Source organism: Onychomys torridus, chromosome 5 (genome assembly GCF_903995425.1).
Source record: "Onychomys torridus chromosome 5, mOncTor1.1, whole genome shotgun sequence".
Classification (NCBI taxonomy): Eukaryota; Metazoa; Chordata; class Mammalia; order Rodentia; family Cricetidae; genus Onychomys; species Onychomys torridus.
The window spans coordinates 21475516-21501841 of record NC_050447.1 but is presented as its reverse complement, the minus strand read 5'-3'; the positions used below and the strand labels follow the sequence as shown (position 1 = coordinate 21501841).

Here is a 26326-nt window from a genome sequence, read left to right as displayed (position 1 = left end):
TTTATAGCACATGCAAAGAAAAAGTATACAGGTGAAGAGTTCCTGTCCAAAAGTGAGCCAGGTAAAAATTATTCACAATGGGTAATGGCTTTTCTCTTTTTTCATCACCCAGAGCCATTTTTTGCTTTTTTCTCAAGCTTACTTTCACTTGTCAAACAGCATCAATTAAAAACCATTCTGGGCCGGTGGCGGTGGTGGTGATGGTGGTGGTGGTGTGGTGGTGTGGTGGTGGTGGAGGTGGTGGTGATGGTGGTGGTGGTGTGGTGGTGGTGGTGGTGGTGGTGGTGGTGGTGGTGGTGGTGGTGGTGGTGGTGGTGGTGGAGCATACCTTTAATCCCAGCACTTGGGAGGCAGAGCCAGGAGGATCTCTGTGAGTTCCAGGCCAGCCTGGTCTACAAAGAGAGTTCCAGGACAGGTACAAAGCTACACAGAGAAACAAAACAAAACAAAACAAAACAAAAAACCCATTCTGGGGTTGAGATTGCTCAGTCATTGTAATGCTTGCCTTGCGAGCATTAAGAACTTAGGGCCAATTCCCAGAATCCAGAGAAAAAGCTAGGTGGCATGTGCTTTTAATTTCAGTGCTAGGCTCATTGCTCAGTCAGTCTAGCCTACTTGATGAGCTTCAGGCCAATGAGAAAGCCTGATTCAAAATAAATGTGGATGGTGCCTGAGAAATGGCACACATGTATATCCACAATTGCTGAACACACACTCACACATACACACTCACATACTGGCATCTCAATTTAGTAATCAGAGATCACTTAGGATTGAAGAGTTGGTATAATTATAAAAGCAGATAACTGTTGATTTTCCATTAACCTGGTAAACTTTACTAGAATAAAAGTTTTATTTGCATCAGATTTTCTGGATAACTCAATCATACGTACAAGGTTTACAAATCTGAGTGGGGGAGGGTGCTGTCAGCTGACCAGATGATCAGCTCCAGCGTAAAAGAATGAGGTATTAACTAGTCACTCTCTTTTTCCAGATAAAATCAAAAGGGAAGTGCAAAAAAAGAAAAAAGAATTCATCTGCTTCGTTTTTGTATTTCCAAAATATTTCAGTTTTATTTTATGTGTATGGACGGGGTTATAGACAGGTGTGGACAACCACACGGTGTTGTGACGGAACGCTGGTCTACTGAAAGGGCAGCCAGTGCTCTTAACTGTGGAGCTATCTTTCTAACCCTTTTTTTTAACACTGACAGCCTTTTAGAGTGAGTGGTCCCTGTAATGAAGATGACCCCACATTGAGGACACCAATGGCTTGTATTTCTCCCCTCCCCCCACATACACACAAGGTTTCTCTGTGTTTATCCTTGGCTGGCCTGAAACTTGTTCTGTAGACCAAGCTGGTCTCAAACTCAGATTTGTCTGCCTTTGTCTCCCAAGGGCTGGGATTAAAGGTGTGTGCTACCACCACCTAGCAAAGGCTGTCTTCTAAGAGTAGGAAAAAAAAACCCAAAAATCTGATTTCAAGATAGCCTTTTTAGCGGGCAGTGGTGGCATGCGCCTTTAATCCTAGCACTTGGAAGGCAGAGCCAGGAGGATCTCTGTGAGTTCGAGGCCAGCCTGAGCTACTTTTAAAAACTAAATTGTACTGTCTACTAAAAAAGAATGGAGAGTTGGGAGTACAACTCAGAGACAGAGTGTGTGCTTAGTGTACTCAAGGTTTTGGGATCAAAACAGTACTTCTCCCCAAAGGAAAAAGTTTTCCTTTTCTGCTAGATATATTGTAATGCAGCACACTGTGACTGCAATATATCAAGTCACAAAAGATATGAACTCAAAAGTTTGAATGGTTATTATCTTCAAATAAAGACTCTTCACCATGCCACCCCACCCCAATATATTTCACCCCTTTGTTTATGATATACTTAATCTTATAATACACTTAAATGCTTAAAGCATTTCCTGACTATTCCTGTTACTCTCAGCTCTATTCTTAGATGTTAGAGGGCAGAAACTGCCAGAACCCTTACAACCGTCACACCAACTGGCACTCAGCAAGCTGCTTACATTAAAGGAAGGAATGCTCAACCGTGTCAAGGTGAAGACTCCCGAAAACAAACCCAATCTAGAACCCCGAGTCTTAAAGAGAATGAATTAAAAACATCAGATTAGCTGGGTGGTGGTGGCGTACGCCTATAATCCCAGCACTCGGGAGGCAGAGGCAGGTGGATCTCTGTGAGTTCGAGGCCAGCCTGGGCTACAGAGCTAGTCCAGGACAGCCTTCAAAGCTACAGAGAAACCCTGTCTCGAAAAACAACAACAACAACAAACAACAACAACAACAACAAAAAACCAAACCAAACCAAAACAAAACTAGATTATATATATGTGGATCTGTCTGTGAGTATGTGCATATAGGTGCTCTTGGAGGTTCATGAACCACCTAATGAGGTGCTGGGAACTGAACCTGGGTCCTCTGGAAGAGCAGTAGCACTCTTAACAGTAATGAATGATTTTATAACCAAAGGCTTTCTGAAGAGGAAGAGCTAAAGTAATAGGAATAAATACCTGCTGGAACTTATATAAATCATTGTACTTTTCATGGAAGTCCAGGCTCAAAAGTTCCATGTGAAGTCCTTCCAGGAAGTCTTGGCTTTGGATGAAGTTTGGGATTACACAGTGAAGAAAAGGATCCATGTCCAAGACAATAGCTTCTGTTGGAACAAAAATATTATCCCTTGTCTTTCTTCTCTTCCATATTATACCAAGTAGCATAACAGAATACAAAAGGAGACAATCATAAATTTTTGGGAACCTAATATTTAAAGTTTAGGATTCGGAGAAGAATTGTAAGTTGTGTTATCCTTTTACTCATTCAAGACTACCTGTCTCAGATACTGATCTTAAATGCTAGTCTTTAATGACTGTATGTGTGTGTGTGTGTGGGGGGGGGTATCACAATGCATTTTAGATTAACTCATTTTCTCTGGAAGAAAGGAAATCAAGAATAGCAAATTAATCCTATCCTTACTTTCCCCAAGTTTTCTGTGGGGAGGAAGTAACTGCATTATACACACACACACACACACACACACACACACACACACATATATATATGTATATAAAATGGTTTCTAACCTTCTAATTCATTTCACTTCCATCAATCTATGACTAACAACCAATATTGACCTCATAAGAGCCTGACCCAGTGATGCTTTACAGGAATGATCTCATTTACTTTCTCAACAATAGAGGAACAGAGATACTGTCACTAGGCCTATGCAACGGATGAGGAAACTGAGAAGTCTCTGTGAGCATCTGGAGCCTGCACTTTAAACACTAAGGCCTCATCTCTCTCTGCACTCAAAGCACCCAAGATTTGCCTTTTTAAAAAACTCAAACGAAACAAAAAACCATGGCAAACTTGGGAAGAAAATTCATGACGCACCTAGCCAGATCCATATTGTATAAGGTAATAGCTTGTAGCTTAGCCTGTAACGATGGTTCCTTTCATGATACTTTCGTTTCATGCGTCATGTAACCCAGTGACAAGGTACCTGAGAGTGGTATCTCCAGGTAATAGCTCTCCCGCAGCTCTCAACATCTGTGCTAGTCATGCGACATTTGCTAGATGTTTACTGGTTCTCTGGGAAACATTTATGAATGCCTACAAGCATTAGTTTGTCAATCCTACCTTTCCGAGGGGAATACTATAAACGATTCCGTTTTATAAAAGAAACTGACGCTTAAGCAAAGTTAAATACATTGCCCAGTGACGTATCATCAGCAGAGGGATTCTGTACGTGACTTCTAGAATTCAACTCTCAGTCTACATGTCTCCTACTTGCCCACACTCCCGGGTCTATATTTATTTTCCTCCCCAGGCTTGTCAAATCAGGCAGAATTTGGAAGGAACCGAGCAGCCGGCGTCGGAGGTGGCTAAGGTCCTTCCCACGCCTCCTGTCGCGGCCGCTCCTCCCTCACAGCACCTGATTACCATGGCTGAAGGGTGTCCGGCGGCTCCAGGCCTCAGCCACCTGCTTCCTCACTGTTTCTTCCGTGACAGCGTCCGAAATTTCCGCCGCTACCTGCTTCTTTCCCTTCTTCATTGGCCGCGCTGGGCCCAGATCGGCGGGCCGCTTCGCGTTCATCTCCTCACCAAGCACAGACCCACGCCAAGGAAGTCAGGACGCTATTTCCCTCCAGAAACTACAGTTCCCGAAATGCCCCAGTCCTTAGTCCCAGCATCACCCAATGGGAAGGCACCAAAAAATAAAGAGGCTGGACCTATACAAAATTAACCAATGAAAGATCAACATACTGAGCCATCTTGCTAGCAATTAGCCGAATGGTCGCGGTGGAATGCCTCCCTACTTCCTGCCGCCAGAGCCATTCACTTCCGGTGTGCATTCGCCTCCTCTTGCTCTCGACTGTTAATGGCGGGCGGCGGGTGCTGAGCGGGACGCAGATAACCGCTGTCCGCCCCGCGGACGTCTCCCCTGGCCCCTGCTTTCTGCACGTCGCCAGTGTCGGAGCTGTTCAGCATGTCTGTGGTGCCGCCGAATCGCTCGCAGACGGGCTGGCCCCGGGGGGTCAACCAGTTCGGCAACAAGTACATCCAGCAGACCAAGCCCCTCACCCTGGAGCGCACCATTAACCTGTAAGTTCGGCGAGGCCCCGGCGGGCAAACCCCTCCCCGAGCGTCCTCCCTCACCCCGGAGGCGGGGTGGCCTCTCCGGGATGCGCGCTTTCTTCTCTCCCAGACCTCTTTCTTGCCTCCGATTTGGCAGTTTTCCTATTTTTGAGGAGAGACTTTTTCCCCCCTTCCCTTTTATTCAGTCATGGTTAAAACCCACGTTTACTTTGAATTAATCATAATGTGTATGTTCTTTCAATCCGTTGTAGGTGTTTTCATTGCACATGCATTTGTTTTTATTTGAATGAATAATTATAATTTTTGTAGAGTGTACATTTCCTTTACAGTAAGTTTTCCAGATTTACCTCTAATGGCCTAGTGTTGTGTAGTATTCCATCAAGTGGCCACATTTTATTCATTTTCGTGCTGTCCCGTCTATCTCTTGCATTCACATATCTTGTCTACCGAAGTGACATTATCATCGCAGGCACCCAGTAGACCTAGATTGAGAATACACACTCTTTGTCTGGTGTTCTTTCGGACTGTTAGGTGTACCTACATGTTGCCGAGAGAGCCTATTTGTGGGCTGGTTTGGTTTTCAACACAGCTTTCTCTTAAGCAAATCATTGCTTTTCGAGTTCTCTCTCAAACAAAGTTTTGCTGTAGCAAGAAATTGAGATTGGGATATAGCTTACTCAGTATTTGGCATCCCACTGCCCAGTGTGGCTGATTCTAATGGAAGAAAGTGGCCAGTTTAGGCTGGTTATGTGTTTAAAAAGTACAAGACTTTGCTGGTAGTGGTGTTTTGGTAAGTCATCATAGTGTTTCTTGACTTCGTATTAAAATAAACGAACTTTTCCTTCTAAAACCAAATGTGACATATGACATTGAAAAGATTACTGCTTGGTGGTGGGGCTAAAAAAATTAAAAAAAAAAAAAAAAGATTCCTGTGAGCTGTAGTGGCGCATGCCTTTAATCCCAGCACTCGGGAGGCAGAGGCAGGTAGATCTTTGTGAGTTCAAGATCAGCCTGGGCTACAGAGTGAGTTCCAGGACAGCCTCCAAGGCTACAGAGAATCCCTGTCACAAAACAAACAAAAGATTCCTGTGAAATGGAGAAGGCAAGTGCTCTTTAACAAAATGAATGAGCACGGGAGGGTTTTGCTAACTGGTAGAGAGTTCGCCTAGTGTGTACAGACGCCAGATTCATCTCTGAGCACCTCAAAAGTAAAAACTGAAAGCGCAAGTTCTGTATTACTTCAGTGATAAGCCAGGACCACCGGTTTTATATACATTTTCCTTGATCAGTTTTACATCAGGCGACTGTATAGAATTGTTAAAATAGATGAGCTTTCAGAGATGTTTTACAGGTGAGCATGTTACTTTTCACTTCCTGTGTAAATGCAGTGTTGAGAAGTAAATTGCTGTGAACTTGAGATCGAATGGGTGAACTATCTATTAAATGGGAAGTAAATCTTTGTTTCTGCAGTATATTTCCATTTAGGAAAACTGGTTGGGTGCTTTTGTAACACACAGTGTGCATACACATGGCTAGGAGTTCAGATGCGCACTGTGCTTTGAGATGCCCACAGTGTGATGTGGAGAATAGGCTCCGTGTTGGCTAGTGCTCAGATTTCACAGCCTTCGGAAATGCTAACATTTCATTCCGCTGATATCTTGTGATGTAGGAGATAGCCCTTGCAACCGAAATGTATTGTAGTTGGTCTTAATTCTTTCTAATGCAGGTGGAAAACCAAATGTTAACACATGTAAAGCATTGTGCAGTACATAAAGCTATATGTAGTAACTTCTTCCTAATGATGGTTATTAGAGCTACTGCAAAATTATTTGTAATCTTTAAAGATCCCTGAAAATGGTACATTTTCATTATCTTGGAGTTATTTGTTTATGCTTAGAATTTGACTTTTGGAATTAATGTTTTTCTTTTGGTTACCTTGATTTCCCTTCTCAAGAATAACTGAGGAGAGTATGTAGTTGTCTATTAATATCAAGAGTTTCGTGTGTGTTGCATATGTATGCTATATGCATTCATGCAGATGTGTGCACTTGTGTGTGTGTGTGTGTGTGTGTGTGTGTGTGTGTGTGTGTAGTCTTTGTGACTGCATGGGTATGCCTGTGCCCCAGCACACATGTGGAAGTCTGGACAGTCTCGGGTGTCAGTTCTTACTTTCCATCTTGTTTGAGAATAGGATCTCTCTCTTGGGGTCTACCATGGGATCTTGTGGGGCTACCATGCTCAGATTTGGTTTGGTGCTGGTTGGGTTTTGTTTGTTTGTCTGTTTTGGGTGGGTTCTGGGGATTGATTTGAGGTCCTCATGCTTGATAAGCACTTTTTTTGACAGATGAGATATTTTGGGATTAGCCACGTTCAATCAAAACACTTTATGAAAAAAAAAAAAAACCCGATAATCAAGGGGCTGCAAGGTAGAATGTATGATAACATATAAATGTGGGTTTTAAACTTTAAGGAAAATTTATTTGCTGTTTACTAAGCAAGATGAAGTCTTTAACACTTTAAATCATATTTTGAGTTCTAGATAGGGAAAAGAGGCTATTCAGAAGTCTTAAGTAGGCTCAGAGGGAAAAAAGAACAGGTTTAAGCCACTGTGGTAGTGTATGTCCTTAATCCCAGCACTTGAGAGGGAAGGGCAGGCTGGTTTCTGTTCAAGCCCAGCCTGGTCTACCAAGTGATTTCCAGGCCAATTCTATTTCAAAAAACAAGCAAGCAAGTCAGAAGAAGAAAGTTGATCTGTAAAGGAACTAGACAAATCTGAGTATTGCGTCCTGGGAGAAACAGAAAATAATTGGAGAGGGACCAGTGAGGTGGCTCTTCAGGTAAGGGTGCTTGCTACCAAGACTGATGATGTGAGTTGATACCCCGGAACACACAAGTTACCCTCTGACCTCTGTACATGTGTCATGGAACACCATATGAACACGTGTACAAAACCACATTTTTATTTTAGTTAAGAAGAAAGCAAGAGGGATATTCAGCATATATGAGAAAAGAAATTAGCTGTTAGCGCCAGTTAGTTCATAGAAATTATAACTAGGTTCATTAGAAGAACCAGGTTGGTCATCTGATATTTGTGTCATGAAATGATCAAAATGGACATCCACTTCAATAAGCATTTCAGGAACCTTAGGACAGTGCTGTCTGTGCTTGACACATGGAAGTTCTGGCTTCAAGAGTCCAGACAGCTGCAGTATTCTGATCTTTGCTGTCTCGTAGCTGGTTAGGAAGCCTTGGGCCAATTGTCTTTGAGCACAATATAGCTTTGACCACTGTTTTTTTTTTTTTTTTTTTATGTTTTGAACTGTCCTGGTAAATAAGACCATCTGTTCTCATGCTAGATGCTTGTCTTTGGCCCACAGGTACCCGCTTACTAATTATACCTTTGGTACAAAAGAGCCCCTCTACGAGAAGGACAGCTCCGTTGCGGCCAGATTTCAGCGCATGCGGGAGGAGTTTGATAAAATTGGGATGAGAAGGACTGTAGAAGGGGTTCTGATTGTACACGAGCACCGGCTACCCCATGTGTTACTGCTACAGCTGGGAACAACTTTCTTCAAGTTGTAAGTAGTGTCAGAAATTAACATCAAGGCAACTTGGGGGCTGGAGAGATGGCTCAGAGGTTAAGAGCACCGACTGCTCTTCCAGAGGTCCTGAGTTAATTCCCAGCAACCACATGGTGGCTCACAACCATCTGTAATGAGATCTGGTGCCCTCTTCTGTATACACAGTAAATAAATAAATCTTTAAAAAAAAAAAAAAAAAGACGAAGTGTAATAGAATGCGGCTTGAAACACAATTTTAGCCCTTATTTATTTAAGCAAGTACTGTGAAAGAGTTTTGGAAGAAAACAGTCATGGTTTTTCTCCAGTGTACTTCCTTTCCAAAGTAGAAATCTGCATGTTTTTATATATTGTTGATTATCCTTGAACTAGATCAGTCCCAGCTCAGTTTCTAGACCAGATGGTAACATTACTTAGTGCAGTGTTTTCATTTAGTTTAATCACTTGAGCCCATAACTCTTTAAATATTTACTTGCCCACTGATAAGATTGTGCCAAAAAGAAAGGCCTCAAAACTAAATTGATATTTTTGAAAAATGCACCATTCCACAGACCTAAAGAATGTAGTCTGTTCTCTGGGCATTTGCAGACTCCATTAATTATAACTTTCCTGTGAGGAGGCTGTGGTGGATCGCTAGCCAGTGATTGCGTTTATTTTACATATATTGGTTTTTCTGTTTAAAACTAGGATTGTATACGATGGTCTGGTACTTAACATAGGTTGAACTTTACAACACATCTCCTGCCTTTGGTCCTTGTTTGATTGCCTTTCAGATGGTACTGAAATAGCTCTTACTGAGTTACTTGATGGGAACAATGATTGTTGTGTTCTTGCTATTATTCTCAAATTATATTAAATTGAAAGCTGAAATTCTTAACCTTTTTACAGACCTGGTGGTGAACTTAACCCAGGAGAAGATGAAGTTGAAGGACTAAAACGCTTAATGACAGAGGTATTTTTCTGTTTAACCACTTCAACAATTTTATTTCTATCTGAATGCCACCACCTTTATAATTAATTGAGTTTTCATATGTCTTATGAAAATAAGTTTAATTTGAATAGTTAGTAGTCAGTAAATACAACTTAAACCTGTATTAGTATAATATTTAATTTCTACACAATAAGTGTATCCAATTTTAGTGCTTGGGAAGCTGAGGCAGAAGGATTACCCTGAGTTCGAGACCACTTAGGCTATATAGTGAGTTCTATGCCAGCTGGCCACAAAATGAGACCCTGTTGCTAAATAAAATAAAATAAAATATTGCTGAAACAATAATGGTAAATTGCCTTTTTGGTGGAGTTTTCACAAAAAACAGAGGAAACCTACTCACTTTTCCTCTGGTTCTCTTAAAAACTCTACCAACAAATCAAGAGAAAGGTAACTTTTAAAAGGTATAGGTTAAGGAGTACTTAAGGAAGACAAAATGAGACATTAGCAAAATCGTAAAAAAAAAATAGTAGCAGTAAGTTGGAAAGAGCTAGAAGGTATTTGAGCTCAGCATGACAGTTGGCCCAGAATGCAGCACTGAAGAACAGGAAGGCCGAGGAGCTGCAGGTGCTAGGTTCCAGGGTCTGAGCCCGTCCATGAGCTGGGTTGCTTGAATCTCAGAGGTTATATTTATCTGTCTACCTTGTTTTTCCCATTCTGTCCAGTTAAGCGGCAACTGACTGGTGACTGAGGCTGTAGGAATTGGATAAGCCAACACTTACCTGGAATAGTTTAGGAGATGGGGAGAATATATGAAAGCTTTCGTCCTAAATAATGAGCAGTCTTTGAGTCCAGCTGTGAAGGGGGTTTTGAGAGCATCTGTGCGGAGAAGAGCACAACAGTAAAGCAGAGAATGTTACTCTGTGCAGAAGGCTGCAAATTTCTGCTCTGAAGAGAGTGGCTAGTCCAAGAAAAACTAGGTGATGTTATTTGGAGTCTTCTAAAGAAGGAGCATAACTGTTACAAAACTCCTGCACCCTAGCAGTGCCCATTATTTCACTGTGTTGCCCTTACTTGTGAGCAGATAATCAATCATGCAAGCATCGCTGGCCTGTGAAGAAAGCTTTTTAAGAAAATAAAGCACACACCTTTAATCCCAGCACTCGGGAGGCAGAGGCAAGTAGATCTCTGTGAGTTCAAGGTTGGCCTGATCTACACAGTGAGTTCCAGGATAGCTAAATGAGTCACAAAGATTATGATTTTCTTGAGTAATAGAGGAGATGTTGTATCTATGAAACAAGGCTGGCAGGGTGGCTCAGTTAGTAAAGGTGCTGTCTAAAGAACCCACAGACAGGAGGAAGAAAAGAATTGACTCCACACAGTTGTCCTCTGATCTCCACATGTGCACTGTGCATACTTGCCATGCACACATTGTACAATAATAAAACTAAAAAAGAAAGTCAATGCTTTGGATCTCCCAGAAGTAATAAAGGAAACTCAAAAGTCTGAAGCATGCCTCCTTCATAGTTCTGAAAGGATACAATCTGCATTACCAGAACTCTCTGATATAACTGTAAAGCAACAGTGGGAGAAGTAATGACTTTAACATTTGCAGAAATTGCAAAACTGTATTATCTGTTATACCCTTCTCAGAAAGCAGTAGAGAAAAGAATAAAGTAGGAAAGATGATATAATAATCAGAACATTAAGGTCTAGCCCTGAAGGAGAAAGGCCAAAGAAAGCCCTTGTGTCCAGCTGTGAGCTGGGCTATGCACAGATCAGAGCAGCATGATCAAGGAAAGTGGAGATGGATAGTGATTGCTGTTTGAATTGAAAAGATGTCCAAGCTCTCAGATAGCTTGGGAATAAATGTGGTGATAGCAGATGAAATGCAGCAGTAACTTAGGGGATAGTTGTCCAGTTTAATTATAGTTTACTAGTTGTTCATTTGTGAAGGTAGTTATTAATTTAAATACTGAATACTTATTTAATCACATACTGATAATGGGAGGGTAATGGGGAAAGTATGAATGAGTACTATGGTTTTAATACCTAAATTCTAATCTACAGTTGGGGGAAGTAAATCTGGTAAACATTATCTCAGCCGAGTAATCATGATCCCCATTAATGGGGAGTCATACTAATAGCATAAGCCTTTGATGTGATTTGATTTGCTATAAGAATGGCCTTTTCCCTCTCTTATCTTCCTTGCCAGAATCTGTAACCTCAGTCTCACTGAGAAATACTATACAAAATCCTGAGCAGTATTCCTCAAGACTGTCAAGATCCTCAAGCTACAGAACTACACTGTCTAGAGCAGTTCAGGGAAAGTGATGACTACATGTATATCTTAGATGGGATCCTGGGCCTGAAATGGGACATTGGATACAGAGTTAAAGAGACTGAAAACTCTATGGGTTTCATTGGTATAGTATTGATTCATTAGTTTAACAGATATGCTATACTGATATTAGATGGTAACAGTAGAGGAAAGGTGTAGGCACCTTTCAAGATGTGTTCCTGGCACATCTTTGAAAGTTTTCTTAATATGTAAAACTATTCTAAAACAATTGAAAAATAAAAAGACTACTTTTAAATGTAGAGGCAAATATTGGGGAAAACAACTAGGAGCTGAGTGTTGTAGCCAGTTAGGAATGAGTGAAACAGGACAGTTGATGGATTTCTTACTCTGAACTTCATAGAGCTATTTTGACCAGTGAAATGGGTAGAATTCGACTTTAAAGTTTACTTATATTATGGTATGATTGTTTGCCTTTATGTGTGTATGTATACCATGTGTGTGCCTGGTGCCCTCAGAGGTCAGAAAGATGGAGATAGATTCCTAGAATTGGAGGTACAGATTGTTGTGAGTCACCATGTGGGTGCTAGGAACCAAATTCAGGTCTTCTGAAAGAGCAGTCAGTGCTCTTAATCACTGAGCCATCTCTCCAGCCTGAATCCAACTTGATCAAAATGAGTTCATGTTATGTTACAAAGATTAGTAATGGAATTTTGTGAGAATAGAATATATACATTTTTATAACTTTAGGTAGATTATCTGTAGAAATGATAGTTGATTCTAGATAACCTGTTGTGTGCTATTTTGCTGATGTAAACTGGTCATTTTTGATTTTCCATGCATAGCCAGAGCAAAGGATAGATTTTTTTTTTAGGCAGGGACTCACCATGTAGCCCTGGCTAGCCCAGAGCTTGCTATGTAGATTGAATTCACAGAGATCCTCCTGCCTCTGCCTCCTGAATGTAGGATTAAAGTAGGTTGATAATAGATTTTGAACTAATCTTATCTATTTTGACAGATTGAAATGGGTAATACATTGCAGAGAAGAGATCTATCAGGAAGACGCTAGCTGACTGATGTCTCTTGTTAGGAGTATCACTGAACTAACAGTCTCTACCATAGAAAGGTATTCTTACATGTACTGTACTCACTGTACTGTACTTTCCACAGATACTCGGTCGTCAAGATGGCGTCCTGCAGGACTGGGTCATTGATGACTGCATTGGTAACTGGTGGAGACCAAATTTTGAACCTCCTCAGGTCAGTGTTCATTTGTGTTTACCAGGCATTTGGTTAAGCAGAAAACTCACTTAATTCCAGATTTTAAAAGATCAGGGCCAGCAAGATGGCTCAGCAGGTAAAGGTACTTGCTGCCAAGCCTTAGGACTTGAGTTGGAACCCTGGAACTCACATGATGGGAACAGAGGATCAATTCTCTTAAATTGTTTTCTGACTTCTACATGCATGGCATGTATACAGATACACACACACACACACACACATACACACACACACACACACACACACACACAGACACACACACACAAAATAAGTAGAAATTTTTAGAAATGAAAAATAATCAAAGTAGACTATGGCTTCCCATTTCTTATTTTCATCTCTTTAATTTTGATTTAAAGAAACATTTTTAAGGGTTGGAGATTTAGCTCAGTGGTAGAGAGCTTGCCTGGCAAGCACAAGGCACTGGGTTCGATCCTCAGCTCAAAAAAAAAAAAAAATTTTTTTTTTAAACCAAACAGCTTGCTGGACAGTGGTGATGCACACCTTTAATCCCAGCACTTGGAGACAGAAGCAGCAGGTTTTTGTGAGTACAAAGCCAGACTGGTGTACACACAGAGTTCCTGGGCAGCCAGAGCTGTCACACTGAGAAACCTTGTCTCAAAAAAACAAACAAAACCAAAACAAAAAAATCCAAACAGCTTTTCCCTTTCATGTGTATGAGTGTTTGCCTGTGTGTGTATGTGCTTGATGCCCAAGGAGATAAGAAAGAGAATGGGATCCCTGGAACTGGAGTGAGGATGGTCATTAGGTACCACATAGGTGCTGGAAACTAACCCCCACCACACAAAACAAATGGAAAAATTTTAAAATTAAAAAAAGATCCAAGTAGACCTTGACTTTCAATTTCTCTTTTTTAACTTAATTTAGATTTAGGAAACATTAACAAACCAAGCAGCATTTCCTCCTCCTATTTTTGTTGTGTGTGCATTTATGTTGACTGTGCTATATAACGAAGTCTGGCCTTGCACTGTTTTCCTACCTCTAGCTCCAGTGTTGGGACTACAGAAGTGCACAGATAATAAACCATATTTTCAGGATGATACTGTTTGTTGTTTTCTTCCTTTTTTGAGGTGTTGGGAATTGAACTAGGCTTTATGAATGCTTGGCCCACCCCTTTCCCTTTGAAAGAAATTTTTTTTAATATGTAAAAGTAGAATTTCAGTAAGTGAAATTCACCTTTAACGGCAATTCGTGGTGAGACATTTCTCATTACCTCCTGCTGCTGCTGCATCTTCCTGCCCTCACCAAGGACTTCCCCACCCTCCACTCCCACCCTCCCAGACAGGGTTTTCCTGTAACAGTTCTGGATATCCTGGGACTTGCTTTGTGACCAGGCTGGCTTCAAACTCAGAGATCTTCCTGCTGCCTTCTGAGTGTGGACCACCATGGACTATTTTTAGATAAATACTAGATATCATTTCAATTGTGAATATTTTAGTGTGAATTGTAAAAGATAAGGATAAAAATGATGGCATGCCTTTAATCCCAGCACTCAGGAGGCAGAGGTAGGTAGAGCTCTGCATTTGAGGCCAGCCTGGTCAGAGCGAGTTCCAGGACAGGCACCAAAGATACACAGAGAAACCCTGTCTTGAAAACAAAAACAAAAACAAAACAAAACAAAAAACCCAAAAAGATGATGATGGAGACTAGCAAGGTGGTTCAGGGGTTATAAATACACACTGTTCTGGTAGAGGACCAGAGTTCCATTCCCAGAATATATATTAGGTGGTTCACAACTACTTGTAACTCCAGCCTCAGGGGATCTGACACCTTTCACTTCTGTGGGCACCTGTGCCCATGTGTAACAGACACATGCATACACATAATTAAAAAAGAATGAAAGTAAAAGGCTGGAGAGATGGCTTGGCAGTTAAGAGCACTTACTACTCTTGCAGAAGGCCAGAATTAGTTCCCAGCACCCACAAGGTAATTCACAACTCTCTGTAATTCCACTTCCAGTGGATCTAACCCCTTCTAGCCTCTGAAGACATCAGGCACACAGTTAATTTCTTTAAGGGAGTCTTTAGTAAGTGGTCTGTGTTTGGGACAGTGTGAACACATTTACTCTCCCAGTGCTCATTTCCAAAGACCTTGAGAGAGAATGTGTGGGATTCCCAGTAGAGCAGGTGCCTAGTGTCTGGACTCCCCTGGAATCACCCACAGCGAGAGACTGGTAGTGGACATAAAGCCAGAAGGCCGGCATGGAAATTGGAAGAGAGTCTGGCTGTCTTAGCTAAGTAAATAGCTTGTTTTATCTTTAAAACTGAAGCAGAGCTGCTTCCTTGTACTTAAGGACAGTTCTAAGTCCTGGGTCCTCTGGAGGACATTCAAATAGATGAAATGATACATAGCTTTTACAAGTTCTACTTTTGAAAAATGGCTGTGCGGGGGTGGTGGGGGAAGATTCTTCAAAAAAATAAATAAATAAAAGCTGGGAATGGGGCCTTGGGCCTTGTGCATGCTATACAAGTATTCTACTACTGAGCTGCATCCCCAACACAAGAAAATACAACCATTATCATACTAAAGCTATCTCATCACATATATAATCACTATTTTCATATATCTTTTTTTTTTTTTCCTTGAGACTGGGTCTCTATGTAGTCCTGGCTGTCCTGGAACTTGCTACATAGATTGCACTGGCTTTGAGCTTACAGAAATCCTCCTCCTCTGCCTCCTAAATGCTGATTTAAAGCATGTGCTATGTCTTAGGGTTTCTACTGCTGCAATGGAACACCATGACCAAAGAGCAAGTTAGGGGAGGAAAGTTTATTTGGCTTACACTTTAGCATTGTTGTTCATCACTGAAGGAAGTCGGGACAGGAACTCAAACAGGGCAGGGTCCCAAAGGCAGGAGCTGATGCAGAGGCTGTGGAGGAGTGCTGCTTACTGGCTTGCTTCACATGGCTTGCTTAGACCACCTTCTTACAGAACCCAGAGCCAGCAGCCCAGGGATGGTACCTCTCACTGTGGGCTGGGTCCTCTCCCATTGATAACTAAATGAGAAAGTGCCTTACAGCTGGATCTCAAGGAGGCATTTCCTCAACTGAGGCTCCTTCCTCTGATAACTAGCTTGTGTCAAGTTGACACACAAAACTACCCAATACAGCCACCATGCTTGGCTGTCCTAATTATTTCTGTTTGTTTTTATATTTGCTTAAATTAGGATAGTCTAATGTTTCTTACATTTACAGGGTGGTTAGCCCTTTTTTCCTACCCTGTAAATCATTTTGAATGAAAATAGGTGGTCTTGCGTTTGAATAACCAATAGCATCCATGTATTATGGAACACATGTTCTTTCTCCTAAATGTCCCATATATTGATAAATCAGTTGATTGGATTTGGCCTCTGTTAATGGGGCAAAGGGAACAAACAAGGCAAGGTAGTGCATTGCTGCTATATAACAAATGAGCGTTTCTAATGCAAAAATCTGAGATCCAGAGGCTTTGGATCTTATAATTTTGGACTTTTAAGTCATGGATACTCATGAGTATAAATATTCCAGAGTTTACAAAACTCCAGAATTGGAAGCACTTTGATCTTGTGTCTTTCTAATAAGGGATACTCAATTTATCTTCAAATTCAGTAGCCTAAGACAATAGATATTTATGAAACTGTAGTTTTCAGAACCTCATCAGGTCACAGATTCTCATCTGGGACTGCATCATAAAGCAGAACGGCACAAGGATGTCATCCCTAATCATCATGCATGCAGACTTTCTTAGCAAGTAGACTGGAGTCTTCAGGTTTTGCCAGTTGTTGACAGAGCTAACTTCCCTGAGTTTTTTGTCATCTTCAAAGGAGGACTTCCTCAAGGTCAGCTACCTTCCCTAGAGCATGTAATTGAAAAGAATGTAAGAAATGATGTCAGGGAGTGCCCTAGTGGGAAGCTCTGGTCAGTTAGCTTCCTGGTCTTGGCAGTGGTAAATAATCACTTCTGTATTCTATCTGTCACACTCTGGTTGATAGTGGGAGAGAGTCCATCAAGATTGAATTCAGAAGACCTAGATGTTTGGGACATCTTGAATGCTGGCTTCCATAGGATATGGTTTGTCCTTCTGTTAAGGTCTCATACTGTCTGGATGGGTATGGTGGCCCATGCTTATTTAAATCTTGCCACTTAAGTGGAAGAGGCAGGTGGATCTCTGTGAGTTCAAGGCTAGCCAGGTATGCACACAAGTGCCAGGTCAGCTAGTGCTTACAGTAGTTAGACTTTGTCTCAAAGGAGATATAAAATTTTTTTTAGACTATTTGGTTTTTTGTAATAACAGCTCATTGATGATAGTTTCCTACAGTCATGAAATTATTGGAGATGTGTTTCTTAAACACAGAGAAACAACCTCATAGTTATTTGGTTACTCTGGGGTATATGGTTCCATAGGAAATAGTAGCTGCTGCTTTTCCTTCCTTAAGTTTTCAGAATGCATTCATCCTTCAAAGATATATTATGGGCAAGTAGGACAGATGTGGATACAGATTGCTTGAGAGGTGAGACAGGAAGTAGCAAAGTATAGGGAGAGGGGAACCAGAAGCAGCCAGTGTTAAAAAAATAATAAAATGCTGGGCATGGTGGTACATACCTGTAACCTCAGTATTCTGGTAGTAGAGGCAGAAAGCTAAGGAGCTCATGGCCAATCTTAGCTATATACTGAGTCCAAGGCCAGCTCCAGCAACATGAGACAATAAAACAAAAACTAACAACAACAAGAAACACCAGAGCCAAGCCAAACATAATAGTATTGATCTTACTGTAGCCATGAGCAACAAGATTAATACTGCTAAGGGCTGTCAAGGAACCAGTGTTGAACATCTCCAAATTGTCTGTCAGAAAGATGGAAACGCAGGGACTCCTCCCTTTGAGTAGGACTTGAATGGATTCCCTACAGTTTCCTGAGTTGAAAAGCTTGGAGGTGTTTGGAAAGCAGAGGGAAACTATGAGAGCAAGGAGACATTTCCTGTTACTTCCAAATATGCCTGCCTAAGATCTGAGAGGAGGGCGTGAACACCTCATTCCTGTGTCACTATGACCACATGAACTTAAGTGCATTAATTCCGTTATAATGATTGATAATGTTATTGATGCTCTGATTTTCATACATTGGCTAGTAAGGCGGCATCTTAAAGTTGGACCTTAATTCTTTGGACAGATCAAAAGTCCTATTATTAGAGAGCTTCTTTTCATAACAGTGTGTTCCAGGTCAAGTGTTACACAATATTGTCAGCAAAAGATGTTCTGTCCTCTCCTAACTGCCTTGTGTAGCTAAGGACGAGCACACAGGGCTCTGTGGACGCTGTGTTTCTGAGAATTGTCACAATACATTTGTGTCCTGGCTTTAGGAAGCAAAATTTCATACACAGATGGTGAAGTTGCTATTTCAAAGATGTATACACTTATTCTAAATGGGCTTTGGTTTCTTGGACATTTCTTGATCTAATTGGAAGGAAAGTGCTCAGTGATAACTCGGAAGTCTTCCAGGCTGGTTTCTAAATAGCATACTTTATCTCCTCACTATGGCTCACTGAAGCCTAAGGTTGGCCCTGGAGGTAAGGATATAAGTAAAGTGCTGTGTTTATTTAGTTTTAGCCAACTTGCCTGCTTTCATTGGATGTCATTGTGGAAAGGTATATCATGTTCTTGTTTCAGTCTTTTCTTTTCTTTCTTTCTTTCTTTTTTTTTTTTTTTTTTTTTTTGAGACAGGGTTTCTCTGTGTAGCTTTGTGCCTTTCCTGGAACTCACTTGGTAGCCCAGGCTGGCCTTGAACTCACAGAGATCTACTTGCCTCTGCCTCCCGAGTGCTGGGATTAAAGGCATGCACTACCACTGCCCGGCATCTCCCTGTATGTCTCTTTTCAGCCCTTTGTAAATCCTCTGCCCTCAAATACAACCCCAAAAGGAAACAGATTTCTGAATATATTGTTGGAGAACTTGGAGAGAGATCTGCATAATATAGACATGGTAAAGGAAGGAAAAAGTTCTCTTAACTCCCCTGCCCCCACCCATGTCAAACTGTTGTCAAGCAGTAGTTTCTTCAGTTCTTTCTATCCCTTGAGTTTTCTTTCTAATCATTTGCATCTTACCCAGCAGTTAGACTGTCCAGCTGGCAGAACTCCACTTAGCTCACCTTGTGTTCTTCAAGCATGTGCCATGTGTATGGTGGGGGAGTAGGAGGAAGGGAGGAAGAGCATCTTGTCAGATATCTCAAAGACTTCCTTAAAGGATTTCACGGAGTAAACATGACCACATCGGGATTCTAGAGCATTTTAGTGAGACTTAAAAATGGCAGCAGCAACTTTTGTTAAAACCAAAATTTGATTGTGTTATAATGTCTCCAGTCATACATTCTTTGAGTGTTTTACTTGAATGACTGATGGATTTATTGCTTGTTAGTTCGTGTGTGTGAAGGCATTGGGTGAGTCTGTTATGTAAGTGTTCAGTCCGGTGAAGGGAAGGCAGACAGTAGTGCCCACAGAAGTGTACTGGCAAGTGTACACGAAGAGAACAAATGAAGCCATGGTGTGTGTGTTACAGTAGGACTGAGTTAGGATATGAGGATAGTGGAGAACTTGATAATTAAGACACGGGGTATAAAGATGCTTGAAGCCTACAAATTGTTCTCATTTTCTGTTTTAGTATCCATATATTCCTGCACATATTACAAAGCCCAAGGAACATAAGAAGTTGTTTCTGGTTCAGCTTCAAGAGAAAGGTAAGGCATTTGTCTGGAAGACAGCCGTTAGAAGCTCTTGTGAAGCACTCTCCTGGTCGCCCCATTTTTCTTGACTAGCTTTAGGCTCGCTGTAAGACTGTAAAACACATCACACTCAGGCAAAGAAGTCTTCAGGCCTGGTATGTTTTAACAAGTATCTGTTCCACCCCAACATCCCAGCCCCACCCTACTCCCCATAAAGCAAAACAAACCAACCCAAGATCTCATGTAACCGAGACCGGCCTCGAAGTCTTGACCCTCATGCCTTCCCCCTCAAGTGCTGAGATGACAGGCTCTCACTGCCGCTCTTGGCTTTTGTTCTTTTCTCTTGTGACAGGTTCTTGCCTCCAGATCAGTCAAATCAATGTTTCTCTTTGACTTGTTTTAATTATGTGTAGGGGTGTGTGTGTCTGTGTCTGTCTGTCTGTCTGTCTCTGCACTCATGAGTGCATGTGGTGGGAACTAAACTCCAGTCCTCTGGAAGAACAGCATTGCTCTTAACTGCTGAGTCATTTTTCATCCTGCCTGCCAGCCTGCCCCTTCCCTCCCTCCCTTGTCCCTCCCTCCCTTCCTCTGACTGTGATTATTCTTAGGAATATTATCATTGACCTGAGCTCACCAATTAGGCTAAACTGGCTGTCCACCTGTCTCCACTTTCCTGGCACCAGGATTACAAACACCCACAGCATATGGGTTTTGGGGGTTGAACTCTGTTCCTCATGCTTAGAAGGCAAGCCTCCAAATCTTGATCTTCCTGCTTAGCCTCTGGAGTGCTGTAACTGTCACAACACCTGGCTCCATTTCTTAAAATAGTTTTATATGAAAATTAAAAATTAAATTACAATTCCAAGGCAATTCTCATCTTGTTTTCTAAGTTGTTTATGACATTTCTCTCTTGAGAGGATGAGTTTTGAATATATGTCCATAATCTCTAGAAGACACAGATAACCCAAAATGATTAATCGTTCTTTAAAAGTTTTTCTCAGGACTGGGGAGATAGTTCAGGTAAAGTGCTCACTGTGCAAGATTCAGAAACTGAGTTTGGCTCTTCAGCACCCATGTAAAGAGATGAGCATGGAGGTATACCTAGACCGCTAGGCAGAGACAGAGAATCTGGAGGTTCTTTGGTCAGCTAGTCTAGCCCAAACAGTGAGCTCTAGGTTCACTAAGAAACTCAAAAGATAAGGTGGGAAGTGATTGAGAAGACCTCCGGATGGATGCCAGCCAGCCTCTGGCCTTCACATGTGCTTGCATGATCTAACACATCAAAGCTTTTCTCAAATGTAAAATTGATGAGTTACAAAGCGGGAGTAAAAATTACATGAAAGATTAAGGAAATTGAATACTGTCTTGTTTTGTTTTTTGTAGCCTTATTTGCAGTACCGAAAAATTACAAGCTGGTAGCTGCACCATTGTTTGAACTGTATGACAATGCACCAGGATATGGACCCATCATTTCTAGTCTTCCTCAGCTGTTAAGCAGGTATGGAAAGTCCAACATTTCGGATGGAACTATGTAAAATGTCTAATTAAAAATATTTGGAGCCGGGGGGGGGGGTGGGGGTGGTGGGGGTGGTGCACGCCTTTAACCCCAGCACTCGGGAGGCAGAGGCAGGCGGATTTCTGAGTTTGAGGCCAGCCTGGTCTATAAAGCGAGTTCTAGGAAAGGCGCAAAGCTACACAGAGAAACCCTGTCTCCAAAAACCAAACAAACAAAAATTTGGAATCACTTGAGAAGTGATAGTTCACAAATTTTAGAGCTTAAGGAAAATAAAGACATTGAAGGTTTTTGTCTGTTTCGTTTTTCCCCTTTCTGGGATAAGGTTTCTCTGGGTAGCCTTGGCAGTCCTGCAACTAGACCAGGCTGGCCTCGCATTCATAGAGATCCGCCTGCCTCTACCTCTGAGTGCTGGGATTAAAGGTGTGCACCACCACTGCCCTGTCAATCAATGTATTTTTACATTGTATGAAATAGATAAAATACAACTAAAAGTACCCCGAGACTGAAATTATGGCATGATGTTCTGATATTTATGTAAGGGTTCTTCTTCAAATCTGCTGTCTTCCACAGTTAAGTCTGCAGTCTGTTCAAAGAAGAGATAGTAAAACAGTCAATAGTTAAAATATGATGTTGTTGTTTATATAAAAACTAGGATAATGAAATCTTTTAGTATAGTTTATTCTCTTTCTGTTTTTGAAACTTACTGTACTTAGGCCTGAATTGGCGAATGGGAGACAATCCTATAATTTTATATGGAGTCTGAGTTTTGAGGCAAATAGGACTTTTTGTTGGGAGGAGGGGGATTGTTTTGTTTTTCAACAGGATCTCTACACAGCCCTGGCTGTACTGGAACTCAACTCTAGACCAAGCTGGCTTGAGAACTCAGATCTACCTGCCTCTGTCTTGGAGTTTTGGGATTAATGGTGTGCACCACCATGCTCCACTTGAGTATATATGCATTTTCAAAATGGATTTCTATTAGTTGAGTTTCTTAAAGCTAACCATGGATAAGAGCTGCATCAAATAGTTTATTATATGGTCGGGAATGGTAGTATGAGTTCAAAGCCAGCCTGCTCTACATAATGAGTTCTAGGCCAGCTAGGGTTATGTAGTGAGACCTGTATCAAACAACAAAAGGAAGAAAAGAATATGGATTGTATAGTGGAGAGATGGCTTAGTAGTTAGGAGCGTATACTGCTTTTGCATTGGATCTGAGTTTAATTCACAGCACGCACTCTGGGCAGCAGCTCATTACGGTCCGGTGCTCACCGGTGCTCACACACACTTGTGCTCTCAAACTCCCCGCTTGCTTTTAGTTAAATCCATGCATTGTGCAATTAGTGTTTGGATTTGAATCCCACTTTTTTATGATTTATTTTGTTTCGTGTACATTGGTGTTTTGCACTCATGTCTGTGTGAGGGTGTCAGATCCCCTGGAGCTGGAGTTACAGAGTTGTGAGCTGCCATGTCTGGACTGGGAATTGAACCCAGGTCCTCTGGAAGAGCAGCCAGTGCTTTAACTGCTGAGCCATCTCTCCAGCCCTTCTCAATACTTGCTGATAGTAAAACTGTGGACAAACTCTTATAGTTCGTGCCATATACTTCATATGCTAATGAGGATGGTAGTTTGTTCATAGGACTGTGGGGACCGAGTCAGATGACACAGAGTGATTAGAACATAGTACCTGGAAATGGTTAATACATGTTAGTTTAACAGCACCCTAGTCATAGTGTTAGTGTCTCTGGACACTTGGTGAGTGTGGAATTGGCCTTTTTGCTTTGCCACTAATCACCCTTCACCTTTTGCTCCTCTACTATACAGGCCTCTTGCTGTATCAGGTGCACATGAGCATGTATATGCACAGAGCAAAGGATTTGTTACAACTTTTTATGCCTTCAAGGAAACTTTGTAGTTCATAATTAACCAAATTTACATTCTTAGTGTTTCTCGTGGTATGCACTCAGCTGCACTTCTGTAGTACATAAGCATGACTGATGAGAGTAGGCTGTCTTAGTATAGACATGCTAAACATGTTCAAGGAGGGGAGGAGCGGCCAGGTAATTTCCTGTTGTTTAAGGTGGAAACTGTATAATTAATAGTGGTTTTAATAAACTTTTTTTTTTCTAACTCAGGTTCAATTTTATCTACAACTGAATTCCTGCACACAGAAGTAAAGCCGTCTCTGTGAGCACAGCTTACACACAGAAGAACTGTAGAGAATTTTTGGTTTTCTCTTGTTCCCTAACTTGCCACCTCCTTGCTGTTTAAAGAGTAAAATTATGAACTAGATAGTGGTGTAAACATGTGACAGTGTTCATTAATTGTTTGTTCTACTCATACATTTTTTTGTACAACATTAAAGAAAGTGAACTTCCTATTTGTATTATTATTTGTAAGTTTCTCATTTAACTCTGAAAAGTCTTATAGTTGAGGATCCTTTTTTCCATGCTTTAGACTGGGGAATGTCAAACCGTGATCGTGGTTCACATGAGTGGAGTTGATGGCCTGTTAAATGAGGCATATAGTCTGAGACTGTTACAGGCTTTCTCCTGGGAACTAAATTTATCTGATTAAGTCCAACGCACAGTGTGTACCAAACTAAACTCCAGCGAGTTCTGTTACAAAGAATCCCTAGTATATTATCTGAAGAGTATATTTCATAACTGTCTAGGCCTTACTTCACAAGTCAAAAGACATTACACATTTGGGAAACCATTAAGATTAGGTAAGCTGAAAACCACGAATTGGTATAAAAAGGTCCATTTAGAACTCATCATTGCAGTATTTTACTTTGTATAATGGAACAGTGATTATTTGCTTATTGGGCCATGACAAAAATAACATCAGGTTTTTAACTCTCAGACAGTTATAGTTATGAGAATCTGAAGTATTGTATACATAATGATAAAAATCTTGATTTTTAGCAAGCAGTAAAGCATTTCAAAAACATTTTAGAATAGGATGGGTATGGGTATGGAGCCTAAAGTTGGAGGATCAACAATTCCAGGATAGCCGAGCATCTAGCAAGTCCCCATCTCAAAACACAATACAGAGGAATTGTTTGAATCATTAGATTCTAGAGGTCAGGACAGGTTTTGTTAGCCTAAGAGAAAATAGCAAATTTAAACTTCTAGTACACTGCCCAATTAGGATGAAATAGGAAAAAGTTTAGGCAAAGGCATGCAGATCTCTTGAGGTCCAGGCCAACTGTGGGTACATAGTGAGACCCTACCTCAAAGAGAAAGCAGTTTAAGGACTGGGGAGTTAGCTTATTGGTTCAGAGCACTTGCTGCTTTTGCACAGGACTTGGGTTTGGTTCCCAGCACTCACAGGGCTCATGGCCATCTGTAACTCCAGTTCCAGATGACCTGACATGGTTGACCTTGGGCACCAGACATGGATGTGGTCCATATAAATACACGTAGGCAAAACACTTACAAAAATAAAAAAAAGGCCGGGCGGTGGTGGCGCATGCCTTTAATCTCAGCACTCAGGAGGCAGAGGCAGGTGGATCTCTGAGTTCGAGGCCAGCCTAGTCTACAGAGTGAGTTCCAGGAAAGGCACAAAGCTACAAGGAGAAACCCTGTCTCAAAAAACCAAAAAAAAAAAAAAAAAAAAAAAAATATATATATATATATATATATATATATATATATATATATATATATATATGTAAAAAAATAAAAAAGAACAAAGGACTTGGCTGGTTGTGTCATTACTTACAGTTAACGTAGTTATTTATTACAGACTTGTTGGCTGTAGGCTTAATGTCACGAAAGTCTTAGGAGGTGTAGCAAGTTGTTAATAGGCAGAAATATGCCTGATTAGATCTCACATTTTTATGGTCTACCACAAGGCCTGTCTTCTGAATACTGGACAGTAGCAAATGTATGCCAATACATTCTTCTCTGTTTAGCTTTGACACGTCAAGAGTGGCCAAGGAATTAAACTCACTCAAGTTTATTTAGAGTCAAGTCAGCCCTGGCAATGACTAACCATGTCCATGCTTCATTGTGGGTAAGCACTAGTCTACATGACTACTGATTTCCTCTGAAAAGCCAGTAGTTCCTTGAATGCTCCTTTCCCTTGGGGACCAACAGTTGCCACAGTGGTTTATGTTAGCATATTGCTAGTTTAGCATGGTTTTATTGACTAGAGTCCAGCTAATCCTTCAGACTGGGGAAGGTAGACAAGGATAGGTTGACTACGCTCATCTTCTGTGATTGGGCATTCAGATGTCACTGTTGCAGTTCTGGGAAGGTGGAGAGGAATTTTTCCCCATCTGTGATGTAGAGTGCACTGTCAGAGAGCAGTTCTTAAGTTGAAGAGTCATCAACTGATTTAAATCCACTCCTGTCCCTTGTAACTTAAGCTTTGACCCAGAAATTCTTGGTCACTTCTTCCAACTCTTAAGTGCTTGAACCAGCCACTGCTATTCTGAGACCTCTGATTTACATTACTTGGTGTTCTAACCTTGGGATGTAAGGGAGCTAATTTTAAACAGAAAGTTCCCATCATATAAAGTTTTAAAGCCTTTTGGTCAATTACAGGTGGATCCCAATACTCTTGTTTCCTGATGAACAGAGGTGAATTAGAGGAATTCAGGTTTCATGTGTTCTTTGAAGTATTCAAAAAGAACACAAGTGTTAAGGCTTTTTTGATGAGTCAGGTGGTGGCGCACACCTTTAATCCCAGCACTCAGGAGTGAGATCCAGGACAGGCACCAAAAAATTAAAAAAAAAAAAAAATCCTGTCTCAAAAAAAGAAAACAAAACAAAACACCAAGGGGAAAAAAAGGCTTTTTTAATACGAAACATCACCCTCATGATACAAATCTTGGAGTGTCATTTTAATGATGAATATGCTAAATGATGGAGAGTATTAGACACACACACCCCTTTTTTTCTTTTTGGTTTTTCAAGACAGGGTTTTCCTGTAGCTTTAGAGCCTGTCCTGGACCTCAATCTGTAGACCAGGCTGGCCTCGAACTCACAGAGATCTGCCTGCCTCTGGGAGTACTGGGATTAAAGGTGTGAAGCCCCACTGCCCAACTGATGTTTTTTAAACTAATTTCTTACAGATGAAAGCACTCATTATTTTCTCGTTAATGCTAGTAGTAAATGCTCTATACAAAACTAAGTGACCCCAGGAAATGTTTGCGTAAAGGGAGAAAAAAAGTTTATTAACTCAATTGCTTTTTTAGGATTGATCTACCCTTTTGGAGAATTGGAAAAAAAAAAATTCCTAACGGATGGAAGACCATTGTGTTATCTTTTTTTTTCTTTCCCCCTTTAAGAATAGGCAGCACTGCTAGGTGGTTCAGGAGGCAGAGGCAGGTGGATCTCTGGGAGCTCAAGGTCAGGCTGGTCTACCAAGTGAGTTTCAGATCAGCCAGGGCCAC

At 41.2% G+C, this 26326-nt stretch overlaps 2 protein-coding genes across 2 annotated transcripts in view; one reads left to right on the top strand and one right to left on the bottom strand.

Annotated features, from left to right (window-relative positions):
- The window catches only part of Ogfod1 (2-oxoglutarate and iron dependent oxygenase domain containing 1), a 29926-nt gene extending 25762 nt beyond the window's left edge, over window positions 1-4164 (bottom strand). Inside the window, exons 1-2 of the mRNA XM_036189164.1 lie at window positions 3955-4164; window positions 2526-2671 (exon numbers count right to left, since the gene is read on the bottom strand). Coding sequence (XP_036045057.1) covers window positions 2526-2671; window positions 3955-4108 — 300 coding nt within the window. The 5' untranslated portion in view covers window positions 4109-4164. The remainder of the gene's footprint in view (window positions 1-2525; window positions 2672-3954) is intronic.
- Window positions 4165-4354: 190 nt separating this feature from the next.
- Window positions 4355-23300, top strand: Nudt21 (nudix hydrolase 21). The gene is made up of 7 exons (XM_036188700.1): window positions 4355-4617; window positions 7989-8189; window positions 9078-9141; window positions 12587-12676; window positions 19348-19423; window positions 20792-20906; window positions 23058-23300. Exons 1-7 carry the CDS (start codon window positions 4502-4504, stop codon window positions 23077-23079), a joined length of 684 nt encoding a protein of 227 aa, XP_036044593.1. The 5' UTR covers window positions 4355-4501; the 3' UTR covers window positions 23080-23300.
- The last annotated feature ends 3026 nt before the right edge of the window (window positions 23301-26326 follow it).